General features: G+C 44.3%; 1 protein-coding gene across 4 annotated transcripts in view; it reads left to right on the top strand.

Annotated features, from left to right (window-relative positions):
• Positions 1-19,667, top strand: part of PHLPP1 (PH domain and leucine rich repeat protein phosphatase 1) — a 164,314-nt gene that overhangs the window by 113,229 nt on the left and 31,418 nt on the right. For all 4 annotated transcript variants that reach the window (XR_014566282.1, XR_014566283.1, XR_014566284.1 and 1 more), the window contains exons 7-10: positions 2,443-2,645; positions 5,085-5,145; positions 7,864-7,959; positions 12,002-12,157. Coding sequence is in view for 1 of the 4 variants with exons in the window: in XM_083747121.1 (XP_083603247.1) it covers positions 2,443-2,645; positions 5,085-5,145; positions 7,864-7,959; positions 12,002-12,157 (516 nt within the window). In the remaining 3 variants the exon portion in view is untranslated. The remainder of the gene's footprint in view (positions 1-2,442; positions 2,646-5,084; positions 5,146-7,863; positions 7,960-12,001; positions 12,158-19,667) is intronic.

The following is a 19,667-nucleotide window of genomic DNA, read 5'->3' as shown; positions in this document are numbered from 1 at the left end:
CTTAAAATGCTGGCGGGCGGCAGCGCTGCCGCCCGCCAGCATTTTAAAATCGCCCCGGGACATCTGAGGAATTCTCCGCTGTCCCAGGGCCATTTAAAAGCCCCCGGGAAGGCAGGCAGGGGGGACAAAGACTTTTGCCCCCCGCCAGCCTTCAGAAGAGGTCCTGGACCTCTTCTGAAGGCCAGCAGGGGGCAAAAGTCTTTGCTCCCCCCGCCTGCCTTCAAAAGCCATCCGGGATAGCGGGAAGCGCTTCCCTGCTATCCCGGACTGCTTTTAAAATGCTGGCGGTGAGGAGCAAAGCCTTTCGGCCCCCGCCGGCCTTCCTGGACCTCTTCTGAAGGCCGGAGGGGGGGGGAAAGGCTTTGCTCCCCACCGCTAGCATTTAAAAGAGGTCCCCGGAGATTTCCTTATTCGTTTTGCAAAGCGCCTCCAAAACGGAAAACCCTTTCGTCTAGCGGGTTTTTCGTCTTGCGAGGCGTTCGTCTTGCGGGGCACCACTGTATTACATTAGCCTGCAAAATTGAGAAATGGACTGTTTTAACCAACCAAAAATAATTACTCATCCTCATGCAAATACTATTGACCTTGTATGTGAGGGATTCAATCCCTTACCTCAAGGGTAGGACCTGTGGGCCAGTTTTGGCCTGCCAAAAGGTCTGGTTTGGCCCATGAGGCCATTTTCCCTAAACCATGCCCTTTACCCATCAACTGATGTCACCAATGACATCTGCTGATGGGTGGGGCCTTCTCTTCTCTCCGCTCCATCCAAACGGAATAGATTTTTTTTTAAATTTAAAAAATACAACATTTAAAACAATGTACACATCATACAAAATTCTTTAAATGCTCATAGGTTTTGGCCATTGCCTGATAATTCCAAATACAGCTGCAGGGAGATGCCTGTGTTTTAATGGGTTAAGGAGTTGGAGCAGGTTGAGGAGTTAACTTATGCATGCTAGAAGGTGGCATATGGTGTAATCTAGGGATGAGAGCACTTAAAAAAAGGAAGAAGTGCTGTCCTAGTCCTTCCAGAGCTTTCATTGCACCCCAAAGCATTCTACTGATTGTGTGATTTAATCGATCTTGTCAGCTCAGCACTGAAAATAAAACTGAACTCTTCAGAGTGCAATGAAATGGTACAGGTGGCTGCTTTTCATAGATCACCTTTGTTTCTGCAGCAAGTCAAGGACTGGGCAGGACAGGTTGTCTCGACCTGCCATGATTTATAATTTGGGCATGTATGGGTTTGGGTGACCCACCCCAAATATAAAATACTGACCTATTGGATCACATCACCATTGTCAAGTGTTGGATTTGGGTGGGATGTAAACTTTTATTATAATGCCTTTCCCAAATGGAGAACTTGGAATATGTGCAGAGCTTCATGTTTATAAACCCCTCTTCCACACTTTTTTATCCTCCGAGGAATTCAAAGCAGTCCTTTAGTCTATGAAGGTATTCATATATTATAGTGGAAGTCCTAAGTTTGGGGAATGTCGCATTCCCATTTGAACATCTGCAATCCCGGAAGAATTTTGTGTATAAGCAAAATCTCAGAAATGCACCAAGTACTAACATCCACTCAAAGTAAGAGTTGTCAGCATACACTGGTGTACATCTCCCTCTTTGTCAGTCATACGCCATCAATTAATGTTGACAGTGGTAAAGTGATCTGGGATTGTTGACGTTCATATGTGAATGTTGATGTTCGCTGCACTTTGGAAAATGCATGTTTTCATTGGCTGGGATTATTCAGCGTACGTCCTGATTGCAAGAAGGATGCATATGGTTAAGTTGAACGGGACCCCACTTTGGCTGCAACCATTTCAGAACTAATCAGAGCAGTATCAAGCTTCCTTTTGCATAGGCACAATCTCCAGTAGCAAAACTTCGAAAATGATAAAAATGCAACCTGCCAGTTTATGGAATTGCAGAGTTGGAAGGGCCTTCAAGGATAATTTATTCCAACTCCTTGCAATACAGGAATCTTTCACCCACCGTGGGGCTCAAACCCTTGACCCTGAAATTAAGAGTCTCATGCTCTACCAACTGAGCTATCTCTCAGCATCCTCTAATGCCCTAATGAAATGAGGGACAGATACTTGGGAGCAAGTTCATGCTGTTTGCCTCACAACCTATTGGTGGTGGGTTCCAAGATTTTTTAGCAAAAGGGTCTAGTGTATGACCTGGGGAGTGCTTGAAGATGTAGTGTTACTTAGAACTAAACGTTGGAAAGGAGACCATTGGGGACCTCCATGTGAGTCACTATGAGCTTTTCATAAAAGCAGGGCCCATTTGAGCACCAGATTTTGGGCTTGTATTTTATTTTTGCTTGAGACACTGAGAAAATGATAGTTTTAGAGCCAAAACTTCAGCTTTCCAACCCCTTGCTGACATACACCCATCAGCAGCATAACTTTTTTCCTCCCTCTCTTGCTCCAGGTTAAATGTCATTAGGAGGTTGGTGGCGGACGGCGCTGATTTCCTACATCACGTCACCCAGCTCGATCTTCGGGACAATAAACTAGGCGAGCTCGACGCCACCATCTTCAACAACGTTGAAATACTGCACTGTGAAAGAAACCAGCTGGTCAGCCTCAAAATCAGCGGATATTTGCTTAAAGCTCTTTACGCCACTTCAAATGGTAAGTCCACTAGGTGTTTTCTGGTCTGCTCGTCTTATAGTGGATTTGCATGCTGTGTTTAGGTTCAGGATTCATCCAGTCCCTAGCGCACAAGCGCGATGCAAACCATTTAGAGGACCATGCCAGTGTCAGAAATGAATAATAATGCATTCATACTGTGCATTTTAGGGACGTGGGTGGCGCTGTGGGTTAAACCACAGAGCCTAGGACTTGCCGATCAGAAGGTAGGCGGTTTGAATCCCTGCGACGGGGTGAGCTCCCGTTGCTCGGTCCCTGCTCCTGCCAACCTAGCAGTTCGAAAGCACATCAAAGTGCAAGTAGATAAATAGGTACCGCTCCAGCGGGAAGGTAAACGGCGTTTCCATGCGCTGCTCTGGTTCGCCAGAAGTGGCTTAGTCATGCTGGCCACATGACCCGGAAGCTGTACGCCAGCTTCCTCGGCCAATAAAGCGAGATGAGCACCGCAACCCCAGAGTCGGCCACGACTGGACCTAATGGTCCTTTTACCTTTACCTTTTACATTGGTGTTAATTTACTCAACAATTCTGTGATGGTTGTGTTGCCACCAACTGCTGCTGCTGGGAAGGACCATTTAGCATGCATTTAAGTTCTGTCACAGGCTATATTTTCACATCCCGTTGCCATTTATCTCCAGCCGTTAACATTCCTATCCCCTTAACACCTGTGTGCACTTGTATGTGCATATATATACACACTCTGCCTGAAAACTGAGGTTCACACCCCATGTGTTTGACGAATGCTTATGCCATATTAACATTTGTTAGTTTTTAAGGTGCCACATGCCTCTTTGTTGTATCATTTCTTCTTTTAGTTTCCTTTGGACTTAATCATGACCCATGTAACAGAAAAGCCTGTTGTCCCTTGCTCTGGTTTTCAGAGTGGGCTAAGCATTTTCTGCAGCGAGAACAACCCTCGGGCCAGAAAAAGTCCACTTGTATAAATTATGCAAATAAAGTGGATTTGCACAACTGTCTTTTGCATAAAGCTGTTTCTGCTGAGCATAGGACCTTGAGGTCTTCTCTCTCTGCTGGAAGCACTGAAGAATTGATTGAAGTAGGCAGCTGAGCTCAGTGAGTTACGAACAGGCAGCAGCAGCTCTCATTCTTTCTTCTGCCGTCTCCCACCTCTGGACTGCAGATAGGCCCTAAGTTCATGGTGATGGATTTGTTGTGTAACCTCTTAGCCCTTTTTGATTAAAAAAAGAGAGAAAAGACCACCCTAAATTCCCCTGTGCATAACCTTATAGTTGAGCAGTGGCATGGGTTTCAGAAATTGGCAGCAAAATCCAAGCATTGCCAAACCATTGTTTCAATGGATACCTGGACTGATGAACGTTGCAATTGTAGGATTAGGCTTTGTTAGTTCTGTGCATAAAAATGGATACGGCTGCTAATCACGAGTTGAAGGATTTAATGTAAGGTCAAGAGGGTGTTAGGATAGACTTCTTGTCTACAAACGAAAGGCAGTGCAATGAAGTGCTGCTGCTGGTGGTGCAGTGTGAAGAATAGCCTTGGGGAATGATTGGGTGAGGAATCATTGATTTACCATAAGCCTAGTTGTCGCTCAGGAGATAAACCTATGTCTGGGTTGTATTGCTGCAGACGGGGTCGGTCGGTGATTGAATGCTGTTCTATACCATGAAAAGTGAAAAATTCCTCCCTGCAGAATACTAGACGTTGGGAAGAGGATTTAGCTATTGATGTGGATTTTTTGTGTGTGGATGGTGTGTGTGTGTGTGTGTGTGTGTGGTGAATTCCACAATCGTGAATTTCTCTCCCTGCCTCCTGGCAGTCTGAAGTGGTGCATCACAAACACACGAATCAAACCTTAAGAATGTCTTAGTCCTGGGGATAAAAATATTCCTTGGGCTCTCAGATTTTGTAACCTACTGGACTTGCAGATCAGATCCCAGAACTGAATTGAGACTGCATTTTAGGAAGCAGCAGCAGGAGGAAAAGTTTCTTAAATAACAGAGAACTATGTCTGTTGAAAGCTAAGGAGAAATGGAAGAAACCACTATCTGGTGTACAGTGGTACCTTGGTACTTGAACAGTTTGGCTCCTGAACGCCACAAACCTGGAAGTAAGTGTTCCAGTTTGCGAACGTTTTTCAGAAGCCAAATGTCCGATGCAGCTTCTGCTTGAGTGCAGGAAGCTCCTGCAGGCAATCGGAAGCCGCGCCTCGGTTTTTGAACGGTTTCAGGAGTCGAATGGACTCCCGGAACGGATTGAGTTTGAGTACCAAGGTACCACTGTACTATGTCTATTGAAGATCCCTATAAGCCATATTAAATATTCCTTACAGTGTGCGATGTGCAACTTGCATGATGGGGAAACAACAAACCTGGGAAGTAGTACATTATTTTCAATCCTAATTTTTCTTTGTTTCTGGTGTATATTAATTGTGTTCCTTTCACAGAACTCGTTCACCTTGATGTGTATCCAGTTCCGAACTATCTGACATACATGGATGTTTCTAGGTAAGCCCTAATATACCTTTTTGAAAATTACAGTGCCAGCATGGCTGAAACAAAAATTACTGTAGCCTTGCTAAGAGGGCTTGTAGAGACACACAAGTAGCTGGGGTTACTGTTCAGGATTGATCCATTAGTTTGCATGAGCTTTCCTTACTTACTCTCTCCTCCCTGCTACCATCTTCTACTGTAGTTTGACATCACATGTAACGGTTACCAACCTAAGTTGAAATAAGGCTTCGGTTAATTTTCTGTCTGCGTCAACCCTCAGAGAGGTTGGAACAAGGAAATCTCCCTCCACCCCCCCTCTCCCTCCCCCTGTAGCACGTGCTAGAATTTTATTCACTTAAAATTAAAATTTTATTTATTTTAATTGGATCTGTCAAAATGTGTTTTGGAATGCCCAGACTCCATTTATTCCTCGTTGTGAAGATGACTTCTACAAATCAATATGTTCATTCTGAGATCTGGGTGATTTAAATCATCATATCATCATCTGAAGAGTGTTTTCTGGGTTTTAAAAGACACAGCCAAATACATCTGGCAAGTTTGTGAGTGTGTTTCAGATACACTGCAGCATTGGACCTGGGTTATTTTTCAAATTACACTGTAGAGCAAATCTTTAAGCGCACTAGTAAAATAGCCCTATCTTAAAGGCCTTGGCTTATATGTCAACTCTCCCTCGAATCACAGTGCTTAATCCAGGCATAGGCAAACCCGGCCCTCCAGAGATTTTGGGACTACAACTTCCATCATCCCTGACCACTGGTCCTGTTAGCTAGGGATGATGGGAGTTGCAGTCCCAAAACATCTGGAGGGCCGAGTTTGCCTATGCCTGGATTAATCTGTAGCACTGAGGGAAATCCCCTTACAAACAATAATGTATGACCCTAGGGTTGTTAAAACAAATCTGCAGGGACCGGAAGATTCACTCCCATTGCGTACTCATGTGCTTTGGTTTTGCTTGGTACCTCTGTCTCCCTTCCCTCCTGCGGAACATTCACTGAGGGCACTTACACCAACACAGCTAGATTTAAAAAGAGAAAAGTTTTCCGATTCCATGCATGCGATGCTGTTTCTGTTGCCTGCAAGAGCCTGCACGCTAGGATTAAAACAACATGATTCTAAGCAGAGGAGGTCATTTGCGTTTTTGAGCATTGTTGTGGGTGGTTTGTTTTGTTTTTTGTTTTAAAAAGAGCACCAGACCTTGAGTTGTCCTAAAGAGCGAAGCAACTGTTTTGTCTAAACAAGAGCACCAAAGAGACAAGGGTGTTGCCTGAGGGTGCTGCCAGTGACTTGAAGCATACAAGTGCATGAGTCAATGTATTTGCGTGCCAGAATCTCATCAGTATGTGTGCATGGATAAGTAATTTATTAGAAAAATCAGTGTCTCTCCCCCCCCCCCCCCGTTATTTCCACAAGTCATCATAATGAGGAATATTTGACTTCCCAATATCTGAGGCTAGCTATGTTGACAGCTTGTTTTCATAACAAGATTATGTATTCACTTTCTTTTCTCATATCTTTGATTAACGTGGCATTTATTGCACAACCCCAAAATGTGAATGATGCACTATTTGTCTTCCTACAAATACGTTTCAGCTTAAAGCTGTGTTAGGGACGAGTAAAGCCTTTTTAAAAAAATCCCCTTATTTTCCAAGCTGGTATTCTACTGGAAATGTACTCAGTTCACTATAAGCAAAACACTGTTGATAGTGTAAAGGACAGAACAGGACAGAGCTGCAAGCCAGCATTTTGTGTAAACTTCCCCTGGGCTGAATAAGAAAACAGCTAAACATCCTGCTCTGTTGCCTTATTTAAAACCCACCAAAGAAAAAGAGATCCATACAGCAGGATGTATTTGTGGGCACAAACTTTCATTTGTAGAGTAAATATTGGTAATGAAGGAATACGGTTCTTGGGAGTTCTCCTGAATCTGGTTGAATGGCCACTGCCCCTGTTTCCTTTGTCTAAACTCTAGTTCCTGTGAAAATGCCATCTTGGAAGTTTCTGTGCAGAGTGGTTTGGAATTTTGGTACACACGCTCTTTGTGCTGTAAAAAATCTTTGAAGACAAGATTGATCTATAAGTGCAGAACTAGTCGATGTAGAACCCTCCAGAGGTTGTTAGATTGCAGTTCACATCATCCCTGACCGTTGACCATGCTGACTGCTGGACCTGCTGGTTGTTGGAGTCCAGCAACATCTGGCTGCCTCCAGTTGGCTGCACTGAATTTAATGAGCATTCAAAAATCTGCACTGGCTAATACTAAATATATTCAATGGAAACATAGGCGAGCGTGTAAGAAAAGCTACACTTTTGAAAGGAAGCACATTGCTACTGTTCCAGTTGCTATTAGCATTTTCTGCAGCGTTCATTTGCTTTTGCTCCCTGCTCCCAAGCAAAGCAAAGCACTATTGCCGCATGTTACTGTTAGATCCACCTGTGGTGCTCATGGTCAACAATAAGCTCTTGTTGTTGAACTGCATGGCATCATTTTGCAGGTTGTGGGTTGAGAATTGTGGAAACCTTGATTTGGGCGGCAAATTCCATTCCAAGATGAGTGGCTGGGTTGAAACAACAGGTGATTGTGTCTGGCCCAGTGTTGGACAAGTTGCATTTGCAGCCCCAAACATTTCATTGCATTGCCTATCCTGGTTTAAAACACATATGCTAGTTTTTCCATGCTTCTTAACCTGTTCGTTTGTTGCCTCCCTTGTGCAGAAACCACCTTGAGAGCCTCCCTGAATGGGTCTGCGATAGCAGGAAGCTGGAAGTTCTGGATCTGGGCCACAATCAAATATGTGAACTGCCTGCCCGGTGAGTCTTGCAGACATAGTTACACAAGTAGGAACAGGACGCACAATTCAGAAACAATTGTGGAGTCAGTGTTTAGCTTGTTTCGGTTACAGATGGACGGGTATTTTGTTTTTGCCTTCTGTTTGATGTTTTTCAACCTCACAGGGTGCTATTGTGTTGTAAGCTGCAACATAGCCTCTCTTCTTCTTCTTCTTCTTCTTCTTCTTCTTCTTCTTCTTCTTCTTCTTCACCTCCTCCTCTTCCTCCTCCTCCTCTTTAATCCGGACAAAAACAAAACACCCAACTCCTTTAATTTATAGACAGACCTTCTAATGCTGTTCAACATCGTGATGCCTGGCTTCTTCAATAAATGTTAAAGTTGTTCTTCTCAGTAGTCAAAAACCTTTCGAATCTCAAGGGTGTGAATGGAATAAGGGACCATGGCTTAATGGTAGAGGATCTGCAGAATCTTCTGGTAGGGCTAGGAGGGATTCAAAGCCATGAAATCACTGCTATTTGGTTTCGACACAACTGAACTAGATAAGCAAATAGTCTCACCTGGTATGAGGCAGTTTCCTAGGAACCTGCCCTGTGGCTACATGGCATAAACAGAATCTCTGCCACACCTCCACCAAACAAACAAACAAACAAACAAACAAACAAACAAACAAACACACACCTAATAGGCCTGGGCGATATAGCGGTAATATCATCAAACCTGTTTGAAGTCCATATTGTGACATCAGTTTCATAGTTTATAAGCAGGCAATAGATTGTGAATCAAAATGTGTGTGTGCGTGCTATGCAAAAATCATACCGTGGGGAAAACAGTGAAGCTAGCCAGTGTTTCTGCATAGCTCTATCTTTATTTCTGACATTGTGATATATCAGTATTATCACGATGTTTAGCCATAAAGCTGAAAACCAGATATCGCCCAGCTCGTAACACCTAACAATGTTTTAAAAAAAGGATTGGATGGCAGATGGAGCAATAAAGACAGCTAGTCACCACACAGAGGATTTAGTACCAAAGCGCTTCGTGTGTAAACATGTTGAAAAAGTAGAGATGAGAAAATAATGGTTTTTAGAGAGGAAAATGTGGATTCAAGGCTGAAAAAGGCAAGATGGGAAGAATTAGGTTAAAGGCCTTGCGGGGGGGGGGGTATGGTATTGTTTAAATGTTTTGGATTATCACTTATAATCACTAAGGAGTGCAGCTAATGTTATCTTGGTAAGGTTTCCAGTGTGTAAGAACACTTCGCTCTCTTTGGTGGTTTTTGTTATGACTGTGGCAGCAGTTGCTTGAACTGGAAGGACTTTGAATGATCTAAAACCACAGTTTTAAAGTTCAGGGACCATTTTTATTTTATAGCTGGCCCAGCATCTCTGCATACATTTGCTTAGACCCGGCTTCCCCAAACTGGTGACTTCCAGATGCTGTCAAAGTCCAGCTCCCATCAGCATGACCAATGGCCAGGAATGTTTACAAATCTAATACAGAATGGTGATGATGATGATGATTGGAGCTAGGAGTCCAGCGACTAGCTTAGGGAAGGCTGGCATAGTTTATGCAATTTGTTATGTTTCTGTTGGTCAAAAAAAGAACACTAACTGCTTCCACTTCCCTGGGCGTCCGAGTTTTCACCAGCTATTGCTCTCACATGCTTCCAAGACTTTTTCTAAGGGGTAAGAGCTGTCCTTGTTAACCAAGCAAAATAAACTTGGAGTAGTGAGTTGAGTACTATGCTCTTGGTTCATTCGCACAATGATTGTAAAAGAGGGAAAAAATGCAGAATACATGCAGAGTTGACTAAGCATTAGTGTGTGACTGCTTGGGCAGTTCTGAATAATTTCTGCTTACTAGAATAGCAGATACTATTTTGATCTCAGCATGTGAAGCTGCCTTATGCAGAAGGCCGGCCACTGGTCCATCTTGCCCACGTATCCTCCGATGGGCAGCAGCTCCAGGGTCTCAGGCAGGAGAAGTCTTCCTCATCATCTGCTAGGAAGGCAGAGATTGAACCCGAAAAGTTCTTCATGGGAAGCGTGTGTTCTTCCAATGAACTGTAGTCCCTCTCCACAGATCTACAAAGCACAAAAGTGTAAGAGCGAAGTTATACACACTTTGGGGTGCAGTCATAGTCATCTTTTTTTAATGCCTCCTGCGAGCGTTAAACAAGGCTTCTTGATTTTTATATACTTTATTGATGAAGGTCTTGAATTGCAGGCGTGAGCATAGCAGCAGCCTTGTCCCCTTGCTCCATAAAGAGCTGATTCATAAAGCGGTCTTCTCTGCAGCTTAACAACAGGCTCCTATAGTTTTGATGCCTGCCATCCCCCCCCCCCAATGACTAAAGTTTATGCTGTTGACAACTCTGCAGGCAAGAGAGAGAACCCCCTCCTTCAAGTTAAGCTCCAGCAAATTCCCAACAGTTCATTAAAAGGGAAAGCGCACAAACGTTTGTTTCAGTGCTAGATTGGGCACGCTACCAAGAGAAAGTGAGAGGGAGCAACAAACTTAGCAACCACACCCACTCGGGTGCTCTCTTTAACAAGTGAAGTGGAGGTTGTTGACTTACGTCCTCAGCTGTGCGATGCAGCCCAGTCGTCATCCTGAGATAACTGCGAATGATGGCACTTGCACAGATTATCTGACAGCAGCCACCAAGGGAAAACAAAGTCTTTTGTTGATTGCTTTGGCACGATGGCCCCGGCGACCTGTATGATGGCCTGATGATGACAGTGGGTGGATTCGATTTGTAAGGGAGAAGAGCGAAAAGGCATGGGTTTTGGTGGGGAGGAGGGCTTGGGGTGTGTGTGTGTCTTTTCTGGCAGGAGGAGGCATCTGCAGTGCTGAGTAATTTGCGAATCTTTGATTGAAAGAAGGGTCAACTGTGGGGCATGGGCGCCTTCTGATTAAAACGTACAGATGCAGCCACAGGGAGAACAAGGCAGGTGGCAGACGAGAATAATCTCCCATCTTCAGCAAGATATATCCCTCCCCACCCCTCAAAAGACCACCTGATTCAAAATCGGAGCTTGAGAACTTTAAAAAATGCAGATTCATGGTGTGGTTTCGATTTCCAGCTTTAAATTTGTTGAGTTCAATTGGCTTTTCAGAAGCCACATTGCCTGTTAATGTGTCTTATAAAGCATCTCTCTCTTTATCTCCCTCCCCCTTCTCTATGTGGAAACAGAACGGTTGGCCGCCCCTGGCATGTAAAAAGCTCAAGACAGTAAAGCGGATTAGATAAATTTCATTCCCTGTAGAACTGGAAGGAAGCTTTACGTTAGTCTAGTATTAAAAAGGGGGAGGGAAGGAGGGGAGGGGAAGAATTTGGAAGAGGAGAGGAAGAATATGAGAAGATGTTGAGTCATTTTTGGTTGAGGGGAAATATTGGATGAGCAATATTTTAGGAACTGATTCTCCTTGGGTGGTTCCCCCCCCACAAAGAAAGAAACTTTGACCAAACAGCACTTTCAAACAATGGCACTGCTCAGGGGTTGTGTATGAGAAGTGTTTCGCACATCACACAGCCACAAACTATGGTTTCCTCACAGAGTATGTTCAGAAGAGAGCCAAAGCCTAGCTCTCTTGACTACAGTATTATATCCTGACGGGTGTGCCTAAAGTGTTTTTAAGTTTCAGAACAAACTCAGATCAATAACTAAGGTTTTGAATTATTTCAAGAAACAATAGTTTAAACTAGCCACATTCGGCCTAGTTCAGACACAATGACAAAGCAAATGCTTTCTCTCACTTCTGGCGTTGTTGCAAGGAAGGGAGAGGAGGGGGAATTGTTCAGGCCTGAGGCTGCTTTCTGTAATGCTAAACCACGGTTTAATGTTACATCTGAACCAGGCCATTGTGTTTCAGGAAACCATAGTTTAAACTAATCATTTCTTGTTCGAGTGTTATGACACACCGTGGTTAGTTTAACCAGAAAGTGGATTCTGTGCCTAGGCTTCTGGTCCATGAAGAGGTCCTGAGAGGACTGTACCACATGTATTGGTATTGTATCATTTACTGTTTGTTCCTTTCTCCACACCCCCACACCCCCAGGTTATTTTGCAATATCAGCTTGCGGAAGTTGCTCGCAGGACACAATCAATTAGCCAGGCTACCAGAGAGGATCGAACGGACGCATGTCGAGGTCTTGGACGTGCAACACAACCTGCTTACAGAGCTGCCATCTAATTTGCTGTTGAAAGCTGACAGGTAAGCCGAAAGCAAACGCGGTGTGTGCGTTTGTGTGGCCTCCCCTACCTTCTTTCGGTATCTCCTCTCTGCCTCTATTTACAATCCAGCAAATTTTGTGTGACTGCCCATTCAGTTGAAATCCTATTGCAAATTTCTCAAGTGTTGAGGCGATGAGAATTTCCAAGCTGTTTGGCATTCTCAATCTGTCTTGGTCACATAATTAGTTGATGAGCTTACCGCTTCCTTCTTTTTCCCCCTCTACCCACCCCATTTTCTGAAGTCATAGTTTACAGCCCTAAAATAATGGCGCTCCAGAGTGACCAGTCTTCTGATTCCACATAAGGTTACCTTTCCTTTCGATCTGAGAGCCATCTGTGAAGGGAGCAGATGCTCTTTCTAATCCATTCAAATTGAAATTCTTCTTGTGGTTCCAAGGTTTAGAAGGGGGTGTACTAGCTGGTTTTTGTTTTTGTTTAAATGAAATATATTGTTTCAAAGCATTTCAAACGTGTCTCAACAAACCTTTTGTGTGTGTAAAACTAACTCTGAACTGAAATGCAAAAGTAATAATGCACAGTAGCTTTTCATTGGCTGGTTTTCTTCAAGAGAGAACGAGTTTTCCTTCCTTGAAGTTAAACTTGAAAGTTTCCACCGATCATGCATTGCAACAGAGTGTGTTCGGAATACCAGCACTTCTTCTCCCTAGGGTCAGTACATTTTGAGTTTTGTTTCTTGCGGAGTGTCTTAATTCTTGGACCTGTTGCCCTTGGCTGTGAGGATACAGGTTTGGCTTTTAATTTTTGAACACTGCCAGGAATCTTGGTCAAAGGTGGTTCATGTTACTGGGTGGAGGTCCATTGGATTTTTTCTTCCTTTGGGGGCGGTGAAGGGAGTGGAGACTGCTGAAAGTGGGAGCAGACTATTCCTCTCAAAAAAGCAAAAATAGATATTTTTGTGTCCTAGCTCAGGTTCTTCAAATGGCCTTGAAAAGATGAAAAGCAAGCTGGGAGTCCAGGGATTATGATCCATTCCCAGCATGCCCCTGACCCCGGGTTTCAAAGCATGCATGGGAATCTTCAGGTTTTGTTTTGGTCACACAGTCTCTTTGACTACATATTGTCATCTGGAGATCCGCAGGGCTCATGCCACATCCTTGATGAAAATTATGATCTCCCTTATCAGTGATCTAAGAGAGAACATCAGGAGCCCTCAGCCCCTTGGTTTTTGAGACTGGGACTCATCTTCTGAGATTTCAAAGGAATGACAGAAATCCAGTTGGTACATTATTATTTTTCTTCTTCTTTGCCAACCATGCTGGAATGAGAGCAGTACATGCTTCTGTTAGCAAAAAACGAAATGTGAAGAAAGCACAACTCAGTGGAGGGACCTACAATGTTTGTCTAGATTGAAAAGAACAGTGTGGTGTAGTGGTTAAGAGCAGTAGACTCCTAATCTGGGGGACCGGGTTCGCGTCTCCCGTCTCCGTTCCTCCACATGCAGCTGCTGGGTGACCCTGGGCCAGTCACACTTCTCTGAAGTCTCTCAGCCCCACTCACCTCACAGAGTGTTTGTTGTGGGGGAGGAAGGGAAAGGAGAATGTTAGCCGCTTTGAGACTCCTTAAAGGGAGTGAAAGGCGGGATATCAAATCCAAACTCCTCCTCCTCTTCTTGTGACAGATCAGGCGTTTGTGGATCAGAGGACACATATTCAAGCCCAGTGTTTTGGGGGACCAACTAACTTATACAGTGGTACCTTGGTTTTCGAAGGTAATCCGTTCCAGAAGACTGTTCCACTTCCGGAACATTCGAAAACCGAGGCGCAAAGGGCGGTCTGCCAATTCAGTAGAGAAAATTGTGGAAAAAAAAGGAAAATATACACAGCGGAAGCTGTTAGACTTCTGAGGCGCGTTCGAAAAATGAAAGCATTTACTTCCGGGTTTTCAGTGTTCAAAAACCGAACCGTTCGGCAATGGAGGCTTCCGAAAACCGAGGTACCACTGTACTCAGAGTAGTACTGTATAGCTAGTCTATTAATTCTCTGAGTATTGGCTAGTCTATTATACTCGGAGTAGTATAGCCTGTCTATTAATTGCAAAGGGTGTACTCTGACCTAGCATTTATTTATTTAACAAAATGTACATTCTGCTTGATTGCTATAAAATGATCACTAAAAACATTTACACGTAATTAAAATTTGCATTTTTTTTAAAAAAAGGATTAAAATGCACCAACATCTATGCGTCTAGATAGGCTTGCCTAAACTAAAACGTTTTTAAAAAGTAAAGATAAAGGGACCCCAGACCATTAGGTCCAGTCGTGGCCGACTCTGGGGTTGCGGCGCTCATCTCGCTTTATTGGCCGAGGGAGCCGGCGTACAGCTTCCGGGTCATGTGGCCAGCATGACTAAGCCGCTTCTGGCGAACCAGAGCAGCGCACGGAAATGCCGTTTACCTTCCCGCCAGAGCAGTTTGACGTGCTTTCGAACTGCTAGGTTGGCAGGAGCAGGGACCGAGCAACAGGAGCTCACCCCGTCGCGGGGATTCGAACCGTCAACCTACTGATTGGCAAGTCGTAGGCTCTGTGGTTTAACCCACAGCGCCACCTGTGTCCCTAAGCAGGTTTTAAGCAGATGCCAAATGGTGGGAAGTTGCCTCCCTGTTGTCAGGGTACTGCCACATTAAAAGATTGATTTCTTACAACTATGGCACCCGTGGTAACAATGCCAGCTCTATAGCTCAGAGTGATCAAGTGGGCAGAAATGGGGCAAGGTTGACCCCAAAAGCAAACTGGTCCCAAGCTATTAAGGTTTCCATACCAATAGTAACACCTTGAACTTGGCCCGCTAACAAATCGGCAAGGAGTGCTGATTTCTAAGAAGAGGTGATATGTGCTAACAGGGCCTCACTCCTGTCAGCAACCACGTTGCATCGTTCTGTGCTGACTTTGGATCCCACCCATCATGTACCCCTGAGTACCTGTGGGCACATTATTAACGGTCCATACACCAGAGAAGATTTTTGTTTAAATAACCAGCAGACTACAGGGCCAAACTTGATATGGCACACAAATGCCTGCCCCAAGTGGCAGGCTGTATGGAGCATATGGATTTATCATACAGGTTTTTTTTTTATCTTAACTTTTCCATCTTCCAGCCTTCTTTTTACTGGGGCTGCAAAGGAGGGGGGTGGCGGCAGTGGTGGTTGGATTTTAATCGGGCCAATATTTATAGCTCCTAAATGTCTTGCCGCCTGTCACAGGCTACACTCAAGGTAGCGTAATTGCAACATCTCCCTCTGTTCTTGCCTTATGAAATTTTCATGTCTCTCTGTGTCTGTCACTTGGAATATATCTCTAGTGTCGCTTGTTTTAATGTCTGACTTTTAAAAATGCCTCCCAATTTGGAACCTGTTCTTTGGTGTCCCCACCCCACCCTGTTAAAGACGTAAAGGCCCACAATAGTCTTTGACACATACACAAATGTTTCACCGCTAAGACAGTGTGTCTTAGTGTTCATCTCCATCATTCCCAGCCGCAGTCCCATGGCAACCATAATCTTTGTGTGGTCCTCTTTAAGATGCTTCACCCCAACATGGATAAATACCGTATTTTTCGCTCTATAAGACGCACCAGACCACAAGACGCACCTAGTTTTCGGAGGAGGAAAACAAGAAAAAAAATATTCTGAATCTCAGAAGCCAGAACAGCAAGAGGGATCGCTGCACAGTGAAAGCAGCAATCCCTCTTGGTCTTCTGGCTTCTGGGATAGCTGTGCAGCCTGCATTTGCTCCATAAGACGCACACACATTTCCCCTTACTTTTTAGGAGGAAAAAAGTGAGTCTTATAGAGCAAAAAATACAGTAATTTTCTTCCGAGTGCTTACTCTCAAAGGCACTGGAATGTGTTCAGGTTGGTCTTAGTCATTTGGCCAGAGACATCATCCGTGCTAGGAAGGAGAACTTAATTTGACCGAACTAGACTCAGTGGGGAGCGACAGATAATCAATTGGGTTAGCGGGTAGCAGATGGCACCGTGAAAATGGAGAATTCCTCTGGGTGGTAGGGATTACCAGAAATGTGCCTTTAACCTTCATCCTTGCACCTGCATCCTCGCAATTCACGGTTGCTCACGTTGTTCCTTCTAGAAAATAACGATCGTATTCTTACTATTCTTTCCACTCTGCTTCTCCTCTAAGCTGCTTGCTTTTTTTTTCAGATCAAGGGATCAGATACCGAGTGCATTGTTGAAAGCTAGTGTAGGTATATTTGGCTGGAAGACTCAATGGGCATCCTCCAGCAAATCGTTGGCTTTGTGGAGTCTTAACGTCTCCTGATCACCCCACCATGATTGAGAGATTTGGAAACGCTAATATTTGCGTCTGGTCCTAAATCTCTTAGGCTTTCCTCACTTGGACAAAGTTGGTTGTAAAGCTGAATCGTTGCAAGACTGCAAATGTATCAGTTGCCAAAGGAAATGTGCAAACCTGTGGCATTTCCGGGGCATTTCCAGTGTCTTTTGCGTTTATTTGGTCTTGGCTACAAGGGCTAAAAATAAAAGCCGGCGTGATTCCTCCTACGCGTTCCTCTGTTTGTTTGATGTTTTGTGTGTTGCCTGTCACTTCAAGCTTTCGCTTGTATCCCTTTGGGTGAGTTGACATCAAACAGTGTGTGCGTACGTGAGTGTGCGGCAGGCTCAGTGCGTACCTCCATTTTGGAGGGTAGGTACTTGGTGGTTTGTATTTGCAGCCTGGAAATATTGGCCCATAGTGTGTGTGTGTGCGCGCGCACACACACACAAAACATTCAGCTGCAATGAGGTTCACTTCTAAACGTAAAGGTCCTAGACCAGCCCAGTGCAGAAGCTTCCCACATTGTGTAGCTTTATAAAAATAGAGAGGTTATGTATATGTCTATAGCAGGCACATAGAGTGAATTCTTTAAGGTAGTGGATTTGCCTCCCAGAATGCTGGGGCTTTTCTGCACAAGCAATGGCCTGGTGTCTTACAGATTCCCATGAAATGGTCTAATGGCCTTGTTGAATGAATTGGGTCTTGCAAGCTGGTAGGCCTGCTGTGACAGGAGATACATAATACTGTTTTGAGAATTATTTTGCTAGCTTCCTAAATCAAACTAGGATGTTTTGGAGGCTATCTGTTTCCACTTGGATGTACATAACCTAAGGGAAGACACTGACTGTTTCTGCCTGTACCAGGGTTTCCCAAACTTGGGTCTCCAGCTGTTTTCGGACTACATTTCCCATCATCCCAGACCGCTGGTCCTGCTAGCTAGGGATCATGGGAGTTGTAGTCCAACAACAGCTGGAGACCCAAGTTTGGGAAACCCTGGCTTATACCTTCAAAAGAAATCCTCCTTAGAGCAGATTCATGCATGCATGTTCCCTGTTGTGCCTCATGGCCTAAAAAGGTTTGTCATGTGAGGGGCAGCAGCTGGGGTCTTGACTGTTCTATAGATCTACGCACCACGATTTTGAAGTCAACTGTCATTTTTGGATATTCTCCCCCTCGTACTGTAAAAGCTGAAGTGAGGTGCACCCATAGGCTCTTGGTGTAATCTAGAACCCGGTTCATGCACTATTCTAAACACACTTCCCTCCTACAACAAGGGCAGAAAGCAGCCAAGGTTGCCCTGTTCCCGCTCACGTGAGATTAAGGTTGTGTGTTTGTTTGCGAACGACCCCCTGGAAAGGGCTGTGAAAGAACCTGCATGGAAGGACTCTTGCCCTTAGATACAAGAGTATATCTTGGCCCAATTACCCAAGATATTGAGTGGTTGGCCCTCCATTCAAAATAGCTACATGGGGAAAGACGCACATCGTTTAGAATTGGAGTATCTTTTCAGAACACTAGTCCCTAGTGAGGTTCCTGGAAGCTGCTGTTTAAAGCAGGCTTCCTCAACCTCGGCCCTCCAGATGGTTTGGGACTACAATTCCCATCATCCCTGACCCACTGGTCCTGCTATCTAAGGATCATGGGAGTTGTAGGCCAAAAACCTCTGGAGGGCCGAGGTTGACGAAGCCTGGTTTAAATCATGAGGTGCTCTCGGGCATATTTGTGACTCTCTGTTGTTTTTTATACTTATTTGTTATTTTTATATATTTTTATATTTATATTTTATGTTTTATTGTTTTATATTGTTGTTTTTGTATTGGAAAAATATAGCATTTCATTCCCCAATGTTATTTCTTGTCACTTTCTGCCTTGTTTTACAGTTGGGTAGTTCTCTCTCTCTCCCCCCCTCCCCCCGGTTGTTTGTGAATGGACGTGTAATGTGTTTTGATTACTAGATGGAAGGATTAAGTCAAGTGGCTTCTGCCCATTTTCATAACCTCATAAATTTCAATCCCACCTCCCCTGCCCCGCTAGGAAGGCTCACAGCTCTCGCTAAATAATGAATGGTCCTGATGATTAAGCCTTGTTTTTTTCCTGTGAGAATGACTTCTCTGGAATGTGTAGACCTAACCTACTTTCGGTTCTCTTGAGCTCCTGGACAATTTTATTTTTAATGGAAAGGCTTTTATAACACACTCTCTCACACACAAAAGCCCTCTGCAGAGGTCCACGTGACGTCGCAGTCGTGTGTCTGGCCTTTTCTTTGCTGCAGAAGGCAAGTTTCAACAGGCTGGGGGGCGGGGGGGGAGAGAGAATACTGGATTTCTTAATTGTCAGATTAATAAATTTCAGGATTTCGTGTGGTTGTCCTTTCTCTGATAAGAAAACGGTTACTGTTTCATCAAGCCCTCTTTCCTCTCTGCTTGTAGAGCACGACTTAATTTAAGTTCTGACCAAAATGCTGCTATTCTGGACGGCTCAGTTGCTTAGAGCATGGTGCTGATAACCTCAAGGTTTTCAGGTTTGATCCCCTCAAGGGACAGCTGCATTACAGGGAGTTGGATTAGATCAGTGTTTCTCAAAGTGGGTGATACTGCCCCTTGGGGGTGGATCCAGGGGGTGGTAGTAGCCATGGGTGCAATGGGGAGGGGGAGGGCATTGAACAAAAATAAGAGGACAGTGGAAGCATAAAGAAAGAAGAAAAAATTGGGGGGGAAATCATTCATACATGTTTCATCTGTAGTGTAATGACGCTTACCACCAGATCAGGCATTGTTGTGGGACGGCAACAACATTCACCAACAGCGTTTGGCTTGGCCACAGCTTCACACAGGCCCAGGATTGATTGATTGATTGATTGATTGATTGGTTGGTTGGTTGATTGATTGACTGACAGGAAATGGATCTTGCAGCTTGCCTGCATGTTCATAGCTGTCAAGCGTCCCTTATTTGGCGGGACAGTCCCTTATCCCAGCGCCATGTCCCGCTGCTGTCCCTTATTGATGATGTCCCTTAAATAAGCTACTGAAGGTAATGGGGCCCTTTCTATGTCCAGCTGTCCTTTGTCAACAACAAATTGTTGCTGTTTTTTGTGTTGAATATATGCTATATGGTAATTTATGGACCTAATAGGTATCTAAAGCCATTTGCACGCAACAAAATATGTATTTTATCAAAGTAAT

Source organism: Podarcis gaigeae (assembly GCF_964106915.1).
Source record: "Podarcis gaigeae genome assembly, chromosome: 7".
Lineage (NCBI taxonomy): Eukaryota > Metazoa > Chordata > Lepidosauria > Squamata > Lacertidae > Podarcis > Podarcis gaigeae.
This window is presented reverse-complemented; position numbering and strand designations above follow the sequence as displayed.